This window comes from Calypte anna, chromosome 2, assembly GCF_003957555.1.
Source record: "Calypte anna isolate BGI_N300 chromosome 2, bCalAnn1_v1.p, whole genome shotgun sequence".
NCBI classification, from domain to species: domain Eukaryota; kingdom Metazoa; phylum Chordata; class Aves; order Apodiformes; family Trochilidae; genus Calypte; species Calypte anna.
In genome coordinates, this window is record NC_044245.1 from 131,827,072 (window position 1) to 131,844,591 (window position 17,520).

Here is a 17,520-nt window from a genome sequence, read left to right on the forward strand (position 1 = left end):
CAGAGAAATCTGCTACTTCAGTACAATCAGTAGCTGCTGGAAAACCATCTGTCTGGAAAATTGTATGTAGGGACATTTCATTGAAGGGCAAAGAGACATTGTATATACCAGCACTTCAGTAGTTGATGATTTGACTGGACTCTACAAAGAGGGCAAGGACAGAACTGACCCAGGTGTACAGCCTGGGATATTTGAAACCAGAGTTTAAGTGAGAGTTAATCTCCAATTTAGAATTCCTTAGGTGCAGTAGGTAGAACCTATGCAATGGACCTAACCACCCAGGAATTTCTGAGGAAAAGAATGGATACATTTTGTTCAAAAAATGCACCTGGAATTTTAAATGGGAATAGCAAAACCATAATTACAAGTTAGTTATTAAAGTGGCTGCAAAAGACAGTAAATGAGGATGTTACTAGGAAGTTATCACAGATGTTTAGTAGATTATATGTAAGACTCTTTTCTCTTGCTTTTATTCTTTTAAAGCACCTTTGATTTCCTTTAAAGAAAATCTGCAGTCCTCTATCAGATAGCACCGGGGACAAAGAAATGAAAGGACTGACTGGTTCAATGGATCAGTCCAATAATTGGTATGTTCTGTGTGACACATTTCAAGAGGAGGTGATCAGCTTCCAGAATTACCTTTTTTCTCTCTCATACACACAAATATGTGTGCAAACTGCGGTGTCTGCAGTTTGTTTAAAATAAATTTTTCAGGGCCAAAGTTAAAAGAAAAGAAGATCCTTACATATTTTCTAGGACATTGTAAGAAATATCTTACTTGGCTACTGAATGACTCAGAAGTTATTAAAAGTCTCTGCTGTGTGTTGTGTTCCTGTATCACTGTGATACTGAAATGTCTCCCAGATTTTCAATTGTTCTAATGTTTGAACATAAATAAGCCCTTCTCACCAAATTTTCTAGTACTATGAGAAAGAAGCAAATACATTTGCCAATTAAAACTGAAGTTTTAATTTCTCTGCAGGAAAACTATTGTCTCGCAAAAGTAAGCGATCATATATCTTTTTATTTGAGTTACAAAAACTGTAGGGTATTTAAGATCCCATCATCAATCCCTAAGTCCTTTATGCAGATAAACTCCTGGAAGACAGCTTATTGCACCCTTTCCTTAGGATCTCAAAGCTCCTACAATAACAATATTTTTTTGTTGATTTTTTTAGTGTGTAATATTAATAACAGTCAGTGATCTATTGAACTGCTTGGATCCCCACAAGTCTATGGGACCGGATGGGATCCACCCAAGGGTGGTGAGAGAGCTGGCAGAAGAGCTCACCAAGCCTCTCTCTATCATCTACCAGAAGTCCTGGCTCACGGGGGACATCCCAGATGATTGACAGTTGGCGAATGTCACGCCAATCCACAAAAAGGGCCAGAAGGAAAACCCGGAAAACTACAGGCCCGTCAGCCTGACCTCAGTGCCTGGCAGGGTTATGGAGCAGATCATCCTCAGTGCAATTACACAGCACCTGCAGGATGGACAAGGGATTAGACCCAGCCAGCACAGGTTTAGGAAAGGCAGGTCCTGTCTGACCAACCTGATCTCCTTTTATGATCAGGTGACCCTCCTGGTGGATGAGGGGAAGGCTTTGGATGTGGTCTACCTGGACTTCAGCAAGGCCTTTGACACCGTCTCCCACAGCATTCTCCTGAAAAAACTGTCAAACCCCTGAAAACCCCTTCCCCTGACTCTTTCTAGTAAGCTCAGGATGCCACTCTCTGCCTTTGCAGCAGGGGCACATCACTGCTTATTTTCCAGAAAAGATATCCAGATCTTTTTTCAGCAAAGCCTCTTCTCAGCCAGTCAGCTTCAGGCTGTACAGGTTTCTTAGGTTATTCTTCCCCAGGGGCAGGACTTGGCATTTTCATCTGGTGAACTTCATTAAGATTCTTGTCAATCCATTTCTCAAAATGCCTCTTAACAGCAGCTCTACCTGCCTGTATATCAGTTACCTATTTTTACTAAGGACTTGTACATAATTTGAGTGCCTTTGTTTGATATTTAGGGTTGGTGCCATTCTAAGGGCCACACTGTGACAGATTGTCCACAGAAATATTTACACAGATCTCACTAGGAATACTTGTAGGATAAAAAACTGTTTAGAGCTTCAAACTTATTTGGGCACTGAATTGCTTCTAGTTTCAATGGGAAGCACCAAAATAGCTTAGATGTATTAGACCTAAGGCATTATTCAACATAACATTAAACCCTTGAAATCTGGGCCCAGAACTCATTTGCTGATATCTATTACTCTGCCAGAAAAAAAAGGTGGAAGTGGCACTTGCAAATTATATACTATTTCAGTCTTGTGCATAAGTTACTTCCTCATGAATCTCTGTCAAAACCAGAATTTCAAAATTGTAGTGTGCCTGACTCATTGAGGGATGGTATGGGAAACAAATTACTCATAAATTTTTTACTAGTGTCCATCTCAGTTCCTCATCAAAATCCAGAGACACACAGCACTGTGAAGATCCTTTATCAGCTTTACAGAGGGCCTGTAATATTAAGGAGCTGGATAGCAATCGTGGAAATAGTTAACTTCTCTAAGGTAAAAGGTCTTGTTTTAATTGTTGTCACCTTACTGACTGGTAACATGGTCCATTGCAGTGTAAGTGAAAAGATTTGATTTCTTGTTCCATGTTCTTTTAATAGCTGTCCATTTTCTGTGGCTGCCCACAACACATTTGTTGTGTCCTGTTCTGAGTGCCCAGCTCAGTGCTTGCAATGGAGAAACACAGGGTTCATCTCACCTGGCTTTGCATAGCTCTTGCTGAGTAACCCAGATTCTTTTCATAGTCACGATAGAGAAAAAGCTCTCAAAGGTTGCAATCCATCTCAGGCAAGGATGGACTTCTAGAACTAGTCTGAAGTATGCCTCTGAGTACCTGCCCTTTTCTCCTCACTGACACAGAGTCAGATAGCTCAGATGTGGACATTATACCAGGGACATGAGATACTAAATGACATTTGACTGATTTGTGGCATCCTAAACACTTGATAATATCTTGCAGTATTCAGAATGTTCCCAAAGCATGTACTTTAAATACATGAAGAAAAAGAGATCTTGATCAATTGATATTTATGTTTGGTTGGTTTTGAATGTGTATAAATTATTGTTTCATTTGCATTTCTGCATCATCTAGTATTTCTATGTGCACATACTTGATTATATATTTTAGTCCTTGCCTGTGTTTGTTTTTTTTAGTACCATTTACTCTCCTTGGAGGAGAAATGACAGAGGTCTCAACAAACCCCAGGGGATATTTACAGTAACATTGATAGATTTTTCATTGGGGCTTTTTTTCTTTGCTGAATGCCCTGCATTAACCAAAGGACAAATTTGGGGCTCTTTTCTGTGGTTTTGCTCCTTACTAAACCATAGTTCAGCACTGTATGTTTTGATGGTATCCAAAAAAGGGAAGTAATTCTCTTGCATTTCAATGTAACTGATACAGGCTAGAAGAGAAGGCTGCTGAAACTGCCAAAAAAGGAAATATTTGTTTTCTTATTCCTATTGTGTGCTTGCTCTTCCATAATTCCTGTATAAAATTCAAACAGGATTTAAGAGGCAAGGATCACTGTGAAGCTGAAGCCTTAGCATCAAGGAGATGTAAGTTTCTCAGGCTCATCTCTCTCTTAATATGGCTTTATTATTATGTATAAGGATCCTGTGTACTGCATGGGGCAAAGGCCCTGCCAAACTGCTATGCTCTTCCTGAGACCATCACAAACAACAGTGATGCACAGAGAAAAGCAAAACATGAGTGGAATTAATCAGCCAAACTCAGTGGTATCTGTAGTCCCAGGCTTTGTTTGAGTTAGGTCTGTGTCAAATTAGAAAGTCTGACTCTGTCATATTTTGTCAAATCAGTTGTTTCTCTATTACAAAAGTTAATTATTTGGTTAATCCTGTTCTTTTTCTTCCTATACATTTTTAGGAGACATCTGCTTCTTCTGTTATATTAAAAATTGGCAGAGTTTGCATGGGGGGCTAATCTCTACACTAGAAATGCAGACCTGCTAATCACCTATTAGCAGGTGGAGAATATTTCAGAAATAGTCCCTGCAAATATAAGACATTTCAGTCCACCACAGTTGGACTAGATGATCATTGTAGGTCCCTTCCAGCAGAACCATTCTTTTCTATTCTAACTGCAGCAAGCCATCTTCAGATACAGGGTGATCAAGGGACTAGGACAGGACCAAACTGGTGGCCACAATTTCTTGTAGTATTAACACAATTAACATAGAGTTACAGTTAACATAGAGTAGTCTCCATAGAAGGCAGGGAAGAAATCATACATGGTGTGAACATGTACTGTACAAAAATGGCATGGTTCTAGCATAGGCCTCATGGCCTAGGGACATTTTCTAGGGACTCTTGATGCTGCTTATTTAAAAACTGCTGCCAGTATCTGAAATATAACAAGCAGGATCTTCAAAAGTCTTTAAAATTTTTCTCTTTTATTGAAATACCCCTAATTATATTGTATTAATTTCAGTACACCACAAGCCTTAAGAAGCCTGGCCCAAACTTGTTGCTGGAGAGGATCTTTTTTAGAATTTGTTCTTATAATCACTCTTGCCAGAATGCCATATGGTAGATGAATATCACTCTTCCAGATCTAAGTATTTCCTAGAGAGAAAAACTAAGGCATAAGGGTCCCTTTGGACCCTACAGGAAAATCAGGTTGAAAGGCAGAGATAGAGCACAAGAGTTCCCAGCTCCACTCGGTGGTGTACATCAATAAAAACTATGGTGGAAAGAAACTGACACTTAAGAACAAGAAACTGCTGTCCAAGAATAATTATTTCCTGTGGCTACATAAATAATGGCTGCAGCTCCCACATTATTTCATGTTAGAGGGCAGAAGAAGAAATACTTTGCTTCAGACTGCAATCGAAATTAAGGTTTTGTTTTTGTCATCTTTCTGTTAGAATTTGTATCTGCAACAGCTTCTGAAGAGCTTTTGTGATTTATGTTTTCAAGAGGAATCATTCCAGAAAGCTCTCAAGGTTTATATTTCTTTAAACACTGAATTAGTCTCTTCAGTGGAACCAAAGATTTATTTCTACCTCTGAGCCAGAATGTTATTTATCCTTCCCAAGAATTCAAAGCCGTTTAAGTGCCTCTGGATACAAGAATCATTTTACACATTTTTTTTTAGGTTTAAAGTTTTCATTCTCTGTGTGATCCTCCTGTGCTGGATATCTGTGTCTGTTGTGGATGTCTTGTGGAGGAAAATGGACAAGCCACAGAGATGCTCACTATGTGCCTGACTCTGGCTCTGCCCCTGGTAGTGTCTGAGCTCAGAGATGGCCTCTGCAAGGGACTGGAATGCTCCCTTCCCAAACTTTAGTGATCACAGTCAGCATCTGTGCCACAGGCTCCAAAATTCAGTGGCTCCTTATGATGCCTTTCCTGCCTTAAAACTTTAACTGAAGGTTAGGGACCAACCTGCCATGTATGTGCTGAGTAGTGCAATGATTTCATGTAATCTGCCCAGTTAAGGAAAATTTTTTATTATTTTCAAGTTCTGCCCATATTTTGCAAGTCTGCAGCCTCCTGGTCCAGAGCTATGGCTTTTGTTAGTTCTAGGGCTTTGTTCTTGACAATTTCTAATTCTTAGATGCAGCCATGCCAAGTCAAGCTCCCAGTCACATATTGCAGCCATTTTCTGAATGCCTGCAGATATTAACAAGAATGCACCATAACCATACATGCAAACAGACAAATCCATACAAAATTTGCACTTATGAATAGCTGTGAAATCCATGCTGCAAAAGAAAAATCAAATGTTATTTTCTCACATGCATGTATTTGCATCATATTACATGAATGCTATCTTTTTAACATCTCATTTTTCTAATGGCTTTTAAAATCAAGAACAGAACTCCAGATCTGTTCACCATACAGGGCAATTTTTCTTAGATCTACAAAGAAGTGGTGAGAAATACTATTTAAGGGTCTGACTTGGAAAGTTCAGGATTCACTGGCAGCTTTTGCTGGCTATTAAATCTGATTCTACTTGACTGTAGGATTATGAACATGTAATTTTAAATTAAATTTTTAAAAAAGTGCCTTGTTAATTTCTAGTTCAGTAGGAGGAGGGCAAAGTAGACCATCCACCTAAGCAGCTCTGCTCATGGCAAATCCGGAGTCAGGTGGGTTTTGTGCTACCTCTCCTCCCTGTTTTTTTTTGCACCGCTTTCCTAAGCACAGGGTGACTTCTGTGTACTTCAGGGGCATTAATTAACTGGTTTCATTCATGTGAAGGAGCTGCTAATTGCTGTTACGCTCTGTGTGCAGCTGAATTCACTGAAGCCCTGGAGGGAGGCATTTTCCTCAGACTTCCCAAGCAGAGTGATAGTACAAGGGACTGAGGCCACTGAAAAATCTATTGCCTACTGATAATCCCTGCTGAAGCAGTTAAGCACTGAAAAACTCAGCACCTTTCAGGATAGTCCTCAATGCTAGAAAGGATCAGGCCAAGGAAAAGCAGCTCACCAAGCACAGATGTCCAAGAGGGTCCCAACTGGGGTCTGATGCCTGCTCTGATCAGTTGCAATCAAAGCTGATAGCAACATAACTAATAAGTAATGACAGCAGGAGGAAGGGGAAAATGATGCAGTGAATACTAGTAGAATTCATAATGTCAGATGCCCATAAAATAGAGTAAATGTACAAATTAATAGTTTAATCCCTGGCTACCAACTTTACTAAAGCTAAACAAAAGACATGGTAACATCTTCAGGGTGTAACTGTGAAGACAACTGTTTCCTATTACAAGATAGAATTGCAACATTTAATTAGTATCTCAGTCTAGTATGTGAAAAGGCTGATATGCATATAAATTGATCTTATATCTTTGGACAAACTGCACTATAAATATACTGTAGAAGAAGAAGGGAAGTTGTGAGCACTGGACTGTCTCCCATCAAATTGAATTGCATCTCACAGAAACACTCTGTAATTTAAAGACATGTTGGTAAGCAGGAAAGATGGTGACAAGTATGAGCAACTAGAGTGAAAACTGTATATAGACCAATTTGTAGCTGTGCTATCCCAGGAGAGACCTAAAGACAAAATGATGCCTCTGAGACACTCTGTACTCTCTCCTCTGTGCTGACCTGCCTCCAGCTGAGAAAGGAGAGCTTCATTCCTCATCCCTGGGCATGGTGCACATGCTGCTCCACCTCTTTCTCCCTCCCTAACAGCTGCTCTGGATGCTCCCTGTGGGTATAACTCTACTCTGCTTTGGAGTACTGATGGCAATTTTCCATGCTCCTCTCATTCCCTTCCCAATGAACTTGCAAGGAAAGCCAATGCCTGTGGGGAAGCACTGGGTACTAAAAGAGGCTTGTGTCCCTCTCATACACACACACACACACACACACACACACACATTCATGTACATTCAAACTGCTTTGTCTGTATGGCAAATAAGAAATCAGAGTACACAAAAAGAAAAGGACAAAAATATTTTGAATGAAAAGATAGACTGTCTTCTAGAATAACTTCTTCCATCTTTGTATATGTGATACTGGGGATGAAGATTTAGAACTCACGGGGAGCTGATCAGCCCCCATGTGAGTAAAAGCTGTTAAAGCATCTTATTGTCAGTAGTGTTACCCTGTAACTAACTGTATTTTTGTTCTCTTTTCCTTTTAGTTTGATCCATTGCAGTGTTAGCAGCGATCAGAAGAAAATGCTTCCATTTGTCTCAGTAGCCAAGAATGCATGGGAAATTTTTGTATCTGAAAGGAAGCCTGGCTGGAAGTATATGATGCAGCTTTTTGCAATTTGCTCTGCAGTCAGCTTCCTTTCCAGCTTTCTCTTATTCCTTGGCATGCATTTCTCCCTGGCTCACCACCCACTGGGTCCCTTACTGATTTCTGGATTCATCTGGATCTCGCTTTCTATCGCGCTCTCCTGTTTCAAGCACCTGCGCTGTTTTACTGTCCTGTTCCTTCTTTCTTGTGGACTGAAAAATGGCAGGAATGCTCTTATTACTGCTGGCACAGGTGTTGTGGTAGCTGGCAACATCCAAAATATTTTTCACAACCTACAAGTTCTGGCAAACAGTATAACCTGCCATTTAGAGTATGAGCAATTTGCCTTGATAAAATATTATGTTGAGGCAGTAAAATGGATTTATGAAAAGGCCAAGCTTTCCACTGAGCTAGTGAACCTAAAGCATGACTTCACACCATCTTATTCAATTTCAGATGATGCATTAAAACAAGAGCTAAATGACACGAAGCAAGAAATCCAGAGAGTTGCTAATCAGATAACATTTATGTTGACTATACTGCCCTGTATAGGCCAGAAAGTGTTGCCTATAGTGGGGATTTTTCTAGCTTCTTTTGGAACTGGCTTGTTTATGAAAAAATTTGTGGGCTCTCACAGTGTGAAATTTAAGAATACTTACATCACAAAACAGTTCATCACTTTTGATGAGCAACAAAAGCAACAGCAAAGACCCTGTCTTCTGCCATTTAATGGAAAAGAAAGAAAAGATTATATGACAATCCCATCTTTCTGTCTTACAAGGAAGGACAAAAAAAATATGCAGTATTTCTTTCTCCCTGTAACCATACATCTTTGCATCTGGCTCCTATTTTCTGCAGTAGATTATTTGTTTTATTGGTTAATTACTTCAGTAAATAAACATCTTCAAGAAGTACCGGATCTAGAGATTCAACTCAGACTCTTTCAGCAAGTAAGTACTTACTAGAACTTTGTATTTCTTCATTTAGTGTTGAAAAATTTCACTTCATCTTCAGCAGCTGATGAAGACAGCAGAGCAGATATACAGCCAATAAGCTATAAGTCCTTCCATGGCATTAGCATTAATTTGTTTCAAAAAGGGCCACTGGCTTTACAGATGGTTATGTTTGATGGAACGAGACCATTTTCTGCACTTTCCAAAGTGTCATTTTTCTAGAGAATGGTCAATATAGGAAGAAGTACTTTCATTCCTCCATTTATACATGTGGAAAAAAGCAGAAGCTTAAGATTGGAAATTCACAGTGCTGACATTTGTGAAGCACCAGTTTTATAGTCAAAATGCCACTGTGATACTGATGGAAGATATGCCTACCCTTCTTTAGCTGAATAGTGTGAGGAGCTCATAACTTAAAAAAGCATACAAACAAAATAATACCATTGACAAAATCTCAAGGTTTTTCAAGCAGAAACAATGGTGGCATAGAGAACCATATTGTTATTAGGTTGGAAGGGATATCTGAAGGCCATCTAGGTCAACTTCATGCTCTAAACAGGGCCAGCTTCAGAGTCAGATCACACTGCTCAGGGTCTTGTCTGTGCATACTTCTAAAGCAGGAGCTTTCACCACTGGAGTGTGTGACTTGTGTGACACTGTGCAGGCACAAGAAAGCTTCCCAGTTTGATAGTTTGCAAGATTAGGCTTTAAAAGTTTCCCCAAAGCATATAGCTCTTTGATACTTTCACAATAAAGAGTACTGTGGCAGGCTGGCAGTCCTGGTGTGTCATGGAACATTCAATTGGCTGGGACTGAACCATGAATGGGAAGGGAGACGTAGTGTATCCTTGAGGAATGGAAGCATTGCAGGCAATTGTGGACTACTAAGATATTTGTTGAAATGAAGTCAAGCTGATGATCAAATTCTATCATACTTCAGATGAGAATATTTCATGTACATCAAAATATCAAATTCTTTCATTGGATAAAAATTAAATTATTGTCCAGTTTTACCTTAACAGAGGGTAGAAAAATTCAGAGGGCAGACAGAAACCAAAGGTTTTCAGATTGTGTCAGTGGAAAATCACTTTTCCTAGAGAATGAAGGCTGCCAGCTTCTAATTGTTACTTTTCTAATTGTTATGTCTACTTTCTTTTAGGAAGGTAGGTGCAGAAGCCATTGAATTCACTGTAACTGCAATTAGTACATATATAGAAAGTCAGACTCTCCCTGGAGACATCAAATTCCTGTGCAAAAGCAGAGAGGTTTTCACCACCTGGTCAGTCAGTCTAATGTGAGAAATACTGAGGAAGCAGACTGCTACACATCCTAAGGGGGCTTAACACCACATGTAAGCCCTGCTGCAGGAACCTCACAGTGTTCAGCAGAGGAAAATACCATGTCGTGCACTCCTTGGAGAGCCATAACTCCATGCACTACATGTGTTGGGAGCCAACCAGCTGGGGTGTGGCTCTGCTGGAAAAAGCCCCAGGAGATCTGATGGAGATATGGTAGAGCAGAAGACTGTGATGTGCCCTTATGGCAAAGAAAGAGCTATCCTGGGCTGCATTATTAGGCAGAGCATTGCCAGTAAGGTGAGTGAGGTGATCCTTCTCCCCTGCTTAGAACTTGTGAGACCTACATTTTTTTTTAACTTTTCAGGTGACCAAACATTAGAATGGGTTTCTGAGACAGGTTGTGGAGTCTCCATCCTTGGAGATATCAAAAACCCAACTGACAACAATCCTAAACTATCTGCTATTGCCTCAGATATTCTCTGTGATCTGCTGCACTTGGTTTTGCCACCATTTCTATCCTTTACACCTTGAGAACAGCCCTTTACCATGATAGGCCTTTGCTGTAATTAAAGTCTGGACAAAGGAGTTTAGTCCAACCAGCTATGGACTGAGGGCACGAGCCTGACTCTGTGTGGCTGATTCCTGTACTATCAAATTGCTCTCTTTATATCCTGTGGAAAGCTGGTTGACTATTCCAAAGCAGAAAATTATACCATCAACAAATTGTTTTTAGTTCCCCCAGGAAAGCTGGTCACATTCACATGTAAAAATCTCAATAGATTTGTCATAATAAACCTCAGGACTGCTGATCTCAGGGGGTCTGGAAAGCTGGATGTTTGAGCAGGACAGACTCAGTGGCTTCTTGAGCTGTTTATTCTGAGTATTGACAGTGAAGTTCTTCATGCACTTGTACTCCTGTTTCATACTGAGTTCCTAATGTAGTTTTTCCTTGTTCATACATTAGTTCAGTTTAGGGATGAAATGTATGGAGATAGAACATAACAGGGTAAGGTCAAGGAAAGGCTAACTCGCTGAAAATGGGTAGTGTGCTTTGGGGCAGCTGATTCTTCCAAAGAGCATCTAAGAGAACAGCCTGACCTTGTAGATAACCAGGAGAGCCACAAGGAAGAGCTATGTATTCCCCTGACATGGTCAGAAAAGAGGGCTGGGTGATTCAGCCCAGCAGTATGCAATACTGGTCCCAGCAGCATATCTAGTTTAGTCCTCACTCAGCATTTCAGTCCACAAAGCACTGCAAGGCATCAGCTCTTCTAAGCAAAGACACCAGTAGGAGAAGAGGTGGCTTTGTCTGATAACCTTGTAGACAGAGCTTGTGCCTAGGTGGGTGTGGAAGCACTGATGATGATGTGCTGAGCCACAAGGGATGAACACACTTTGCTCTGATGTTTTACTTCGAAGTAAAGACTCTCCAACAGAGGAGAGCAGATTCATGGGACTGGGAATACCTTAAACCATTACAGCCAGATTAGCTAAATATGTCTGTCAGAGCCAATGAAGACATAAATTCTTAACAGTCAAAATTTTTTGGGGTAATCACCCGAGTGTAATCTCCCTGGTGAAAATGCAGTCTGAAACATTAATAAATAGCCAAAAAATATATATTGTTATGAGCATAGAATATATAGACAGTGAGTGGACTAGATGATTTATGGTCCTTTGTGAATCTGAATGTCCCAGTGGAGAAATATTAAGAAAGGAGGAAATCAATACTCTTTTTCACTTTTTCTTATACAGAGGAATGAGGACTTCTTCATTGGTATGAGAAAGCATATTGCAAAGATTGCTCCTTTCAAGATCCCTTTGTTTAGGCATGACTGCATCCTGCAGCCAAAGCTTGCCCTCTCCATGACATGGATCCAGCTTGGAGTCATCATCTTCTTCTTAATAATTTTTGGATTATTCTCTGGCTTCCTGACTCAACTTAAAATACTTGTGTTGACTTCATTTTATCCTGACACTGAGATGAAACGGATACATTATTTACATGCAAAATTACTCAAGAAAAGAGCAAAGCTACAGGAGAAAAACGGGAAGAATGTGTTCACTAGAAAGGTAAGGCATCATTTCTAGGGAAAAATAAATCTCCCTCTCTCAGGGTGGTAACCAGATGCAGGAAATATTTAAATACTTTTAAACTCCAATTATGTGCTAATAGACTTTCTCAAGTTCTCTCCTGCACAGGGGCCAGAGACAACGGCTTGTTTGTGAGATTAGATCATATAATTGGTTTTGTGCTGTCCTTCAGCACATGTGCATCAGACACAATAGGAATACACCAAAATGGCTGTCTGCTATCAAGAAAATACTCATCTGACAGCTCTCCAGAGAAGAACCTTGGTTTCCAGGAACATATAAAAAGCACTTCCAGAACAAAAAATATTCCTGCAATCTAGACAGCAAAAGTTAAGCATTTGTGAGCAGATTCTTAATGTTGAGAAATGGGACCAGTTTTTGCTTAGCAAAAATATAGCACCTATCACTTTGCATGATATATTTCAGTTAAACATAGTGGGAGTGCAACTGCAGATACCATTGGGAAACAGAACTTTTTTCTTAGCAAAAACATTTGGCCCACACATATATATCTATATAAATACTAGTGAAATAACAAATACACATGTATGTATTTATACTTGTCTGGCAACTTCAGACATATACCTTTAGATACATGTAGGGTTTTTGAGCTGTTTTGGGGTGGTTTTTTTTACTAATAGCCTTTGATCCTGACTATATGGATGTTAGTATCTGGGTGATCTCTAGCACAGTAGTACTAGTATCATAGCATCACATTTCTGTCTTTTCAGGTTGACTTTTGGTTTCCAGTTCTCAAGGCAATAGTGGCAGTAAGGAAGAAAGAAAGGAGTGTGGCAAATGACAACATGGTGTGAGAGAGACTAAGTGAACTTTTTGACACTGTAGTTCCAGGGCATTCCAGTCCTAGGGACCTGTTTTCCACCATTCTTTCCTATGGAATGCCAATTTTACAATGAAAAAAATAGGATCAAAGGTCAAACATCAGTACTTTGGAAAGGAGTGGAAAAGAATCCACAGGATATAATGTGCTCTCCACCATACAGAGCTCTGCACTTCAGTTTCTAAGTCCCCCTCTCACATAGAGTCTCCTATTTTCACATATCCACAGACTGTATTGCTAGTGCAGTTTGTCCTGAACCTTTGATGACCATAAAAGAGGTAATGTGGCATGCTCAGAAGGAAGTACTCACAAAAGCTATAATTGTTTTGAGGTGTAGGGGCATATGAGCAGAGGTGAACAATGCTTTGAATCCTGCAGTCCGAGGGAGCTTGCAGAAGTGGTAAAAATGGGCATAATTATGTTGGTAAAGCCACCATTAACTTCAATGAAATCAAGTTGAGCCAGTACTGAGTGCTCCATCTAATCAGCTAACATTGGTGATATAACCTACCTATGATACAAGAAAAAATATGGAAAGTATATAGACATAGAAATGACACTAGACATTTAATGCAGTCACTACAGATCTAATGTAGACCTAAAAATCCACCAAGAGACGGTGTACTCCTCACTTGCAGCCACATCCAGCTTTCTTCTTTTGGTTGCATAATAGCAAACTTCACTCTGTTCCTCTCTAATATGTCTATGGCCCCAGGACAGCTGTTGATTGATGCCCCTGTTATCTGAATGAATAAAGACTTCTTTAAAACTTTCCAGTAGCAAGTGTCAAATCTTCTACATGAAACACTGAAAAACACAAATTCTTTTTTTCTTTGGGTCTTCCAGTAGAACCCTTGCTCTTTCATAGATACAGGTGGCTCACACTGCTGGTGTGCCAACAATTGGTCCCTAGAAAATGAGACACAAGATGAAAGCCATGAATTACTGAGGATTGTGCTGAATGTCTCTGAGTAGCTTGACTATCTTCTCTTTTGCTGAAGTGAGACAGCCCTGGACAGCAGCACATGGGAATGGTTCATCAGAATGACTCAGATACGGGTGAATGTTTTGGAGATATACCTAAATCAGTTAGGATTTTGAGTTCTGGAGTACATCCTTGGAACAATCCCATGTCTGTAAATTGTATTTGCTTAAGAAAATTAAGCCTAGTGGGCATGACTGATACGAAAAAGATATATTAGTTTTTGGTAGGATAGGTGAGACCCTGAACGGCTTCCAGAACAGTCTTAATCCTGAATGCTGGGGCTCCCAGCAGCAAGTTGCAGGGCACTTTACTGATTATCATTTAGCTTTTCTCCCCATAAAATCATAGAATTTTCAGGGTTGGGAGGACCTTTAAGCTCATCTAGTTCCATCTCCCCTGCCATGGGCAGGGACACCTCCCACTAGATCAGGTTGCTCAGAGCCCTGTCCAGCCTGGCCTTAAAAACTTCCAGGGATGGGGCTTCCATCACCTCTCTGGGCAGCCTGTTCCAGGGTCTCACCACCCTCCTGGTGAAGCACTTCCTAACTTCCAATCTAAATCTCCCCTCCTCTAGGTTGAATCCATCCCCCCCAGTCCTATCACTACCTGACATCCTAAAAAGTCCATCGTCACCTTTTTGGTAGGCTCCCTTCAGATACTGGAAGGCTACAATAAGGTCTCCTTGGAGCTTCCTCCTGTCCAGACTGAAAAATTTTTCTCTGTGTCAAGAGTCATGGCAGTCATAAAAGCCAGTTCTTCTTTAATGCTGCACAAATTTTTCAGCTCTGGTAAACGCTTTATTTACCCTACTACCAGTGATAAAAGATAGGAAAAAGCCCAAGGTACTTCTTTGTCATGGTCTGTACAGGAAAAACATCAGTTCAGGCATTCCAGGCCCCTCAGACCAGAGGAAAAGTCTGAAACAAGGAATACTTATCCCCTCGTGAAAGGTGACATGGTTAGACAGCACTTGAACACAGTGGACACATTAAGTCTAAAGAACATAATGGTAGACACTGATAGGTTCTGGCTGATGTCATTGTTTGGCAGCTTTGATAGCTCATGGTGGTCAGGACAGGTTACTGAGGACTGGAAGAAAATGAATGTCACTCCCGTTTTCAAGAAGGGCAAGAAGGAGGATCACAGGAGGAAAACTGTGAAACTACAGTTTTCCAAGTTATGTTTGGAAGCCATTTCCAAACATAAAGGTCAGGAACTTCACTGGGATATGACCTAAACATACAACAAACTTTTTTATTTTGAGGGTCGTGAAACACTGGAAGAGGATACCCAGAGACATTATGGAGTCTCCATTCCTGGAGATACTAAAAACCCAACTAGACATGGTTCTGACCAGCTCAGAGCAGTAGTGAAAGAGTAGATAACTCTAGAGGTGTCTTCCAACGTCAGCCTCCCTCTGCTTTGAGGACTTAACAAACCTAACTGCCTTCTATGACAAAGAAACCCTCTCATTTGATGCAGGGGGAGCAGTGGATTTTTTCAAGGCTTTTTATATGGTACCCCACAGCCTGGAGAAGTGGTCTGTGCAGGGGATGGGGAACTGGCTGACAGGCTGTATCCAGAGGCTGATGGTAAATAGTTCATTCTCCAGCTGGCGAAGGGTCACAAGTGGAATCCCCCAGGGATCGATATTGGGCCTGGTGCTGTTTAACATCTTCACAATCCACCTGGATGTTGGGATCAAGAGCACCCTGATTAAGTTCACTGGTGACACCAAGATGAGTGGAGAGGTTGACACCCCAGAAGGGAGAGCCATCCTCCAGGAGAAGCTGGCTAGCAGGAACTTGATGAAGTTCAATGTGGAGAAGTGTAAGGGTTTGCACCTGGGAACATATAACCTAGGAGTGTATTTCAGACTGGTATCCACTTGGCTAGAGAGCAGCTGTGTGGAAAGGGACCTGAGGGTCTTGGTAGACAACAGGCTCAGCATGAGCAAACGGTGTGCTGCAGCAGTAAAGAAAGCCAACAAGATGCTGGGTTACATCAACAAGGGCATCACCAGCTGTCCTGGTTTGGGCCAGGATAAAGGTGATTTTCTGTCTTGTGCTTTTGCTTTTAGCTGGGTCTCTTGTGAGTGGTTGCACTTGCTGAGACTGACAGTGGGTTTCTCAGACTTCTAGGACTCATAACACTCGATGTTTATGGTTGCTGCTAGAGACTGGTGTGCAGAGCCAAGGACACTGCTCAGCTCTGATGAAAACTTTTACCCTCCAGAAGGAATAAAGAGGTCCCACCTGCAACCCTCCTTTGGGGAGGAATGGACAAAATAGATGCCGGAATTGACCAAACAGAGTATTCCATCCCATATATGTCATACTCAGTATAAATTTGAGGCATCATGAGGGCCAAGCTGTGCTTCCAGCTTCCGGCTGCCTGCCCTTCCTGCCTTTTCTGCTTCCCTTCCTTTACCCGGCATCCTGGAAGGATTCTGTCTGTTCATCTGCCTGTGGTCCTGATCCGTGCCAGCCCATATCTGTGTGTTCCTGCTTCCAGTTCCCGACTGCTGCCGACTCCAGGAGTCCAGCCTGGACTTTCCCAGGGCTGCCCTGCAGCCTCGGTGGTGACGTGAGAGTTACTGGGGGAAGAGGGGGGAGGAACGTGGTATCGTTTTTCTGTATATTTGTATATATTTGGTAATTTTTCCAATTTATCATTACTGTTTCATTAAAGTTGTGTAGTTTAGTTTCCAACCCATAAGTCTCTCTCCCTTATTCTCTCTCCTTTCTTTATCAGGGAGGAGAGAGAGATTAATAGAGAGCATCTGTCACTCGGTTTAATTGCCAGGCCAGTGTTAAACCATGACACCAGCAGAGACAAAGAAATCCCACTCCACTCGGTGCTTGTCAAACCACACCAGGAGAATTGTGTTTAGTTTTGGTTCCCACTGTACAAAAAGGATGCAGATAGGCTGGAGAAGGTCCAGAGAAGAACCATGAGGATGCTCAGAAGACTAGAGCACCTGCCATATGAGAGGATGAGAAAACCAGATCTGTTCAGCCTTCAGAAGGCTTAGGGGAGACCTTATTACAATGTTCCAGTACTTAAAGGGGGCTACAAAGAAGATGGAGACTCCCTACATAAAGGAGTCACATGGACAAGACAAGGGGCAATGGGCACAAGTTGCTCCTGGGGAGATTCCACTTGAATAGAGGAGGAAGATTTTTCACTCTGAGGACAGCCAGACATTGGAATGGTCTCCCAGGCGAAGTGGTGGATTCCCCCACCTTAGAAATTTTTAAGTCTCAGCTTGATGGCATGCTGAGACATATCATATAAATAATATCAGAAGGGTTGGACCAGATGATCCTTGAGTTCTGATGATATTTTGATTCTATGATTCTATGACTTCTATACAGAACATTGCAGAAAACATATTAGACATGCATAGCAACAGCTTGCAATAATTTGTGAATGCACTTTGCCAGCACCAGAGCCACCTGACAAATATTGTTGCCATTACAGTCATACTTGAGTGAACTAATGCACTGTTTGCTTCTTCAGCACCAATGTGCTGAAGGTGAGCTAAATGGCACACA

General features: G+C 41.1%; 1 protein-coding gene across 1 annotated transcript; it reads left to right on the forward strand.

The window, feature by feature from the left end:
* Nucleotides 1-2,509: 2,509 nt before the first annotated feature.
* DCSTAMP (dendrocyte expressed seven transmembrane protein) lies at nt 2,510-12,952 on the forward strand. Its single transcript, XM_030445722.1, has 5 exons — nt 2,510-2,567; nt 2,672-2,786; nt 7,689-8,742; nt 11,799-12,116; nt 12,869-12,952. The coding sequence occupies exons 3-5, from the start codon at nt 7,729-7,731 to the stop codon at nt 12,950-12,952; spliced, it is 1,416 nt and encodes a 471-aa protein (XP_030301582.1). The 5' UTR covers nt 2,510-2,567; nt 2,672-2,786; nt 7,689-7,728.
* Nucleotides 12,953-17,520: the final 4,568 nt, after the last annotated feature.

Bases quoted from the DNA above. Each gene is read 5' to 3' on its own strand.
- DCSTAMP (XM_030445722.1), top strand. From the start codon at position 7,729: ATGCTTCCATTTGTCTCAGTAGCCAAGAATGCATGGGAAATTTTTGTA. The intron at 8,743-11,798 runs GTAAGTACTTAC...TTTCTTATACAG, and splicing joins AACTCAGACTCTTTCAGCAA to AGGAATGAGGACTTCTTCAT. The intron at 12,117-12,868 runs GTAAGGCATCAT...CTGTCTTTTCAG, and splicing joins AGAATGTGTTCACTAGAAAG to GTTGACTTTTGGTTTCCAGT.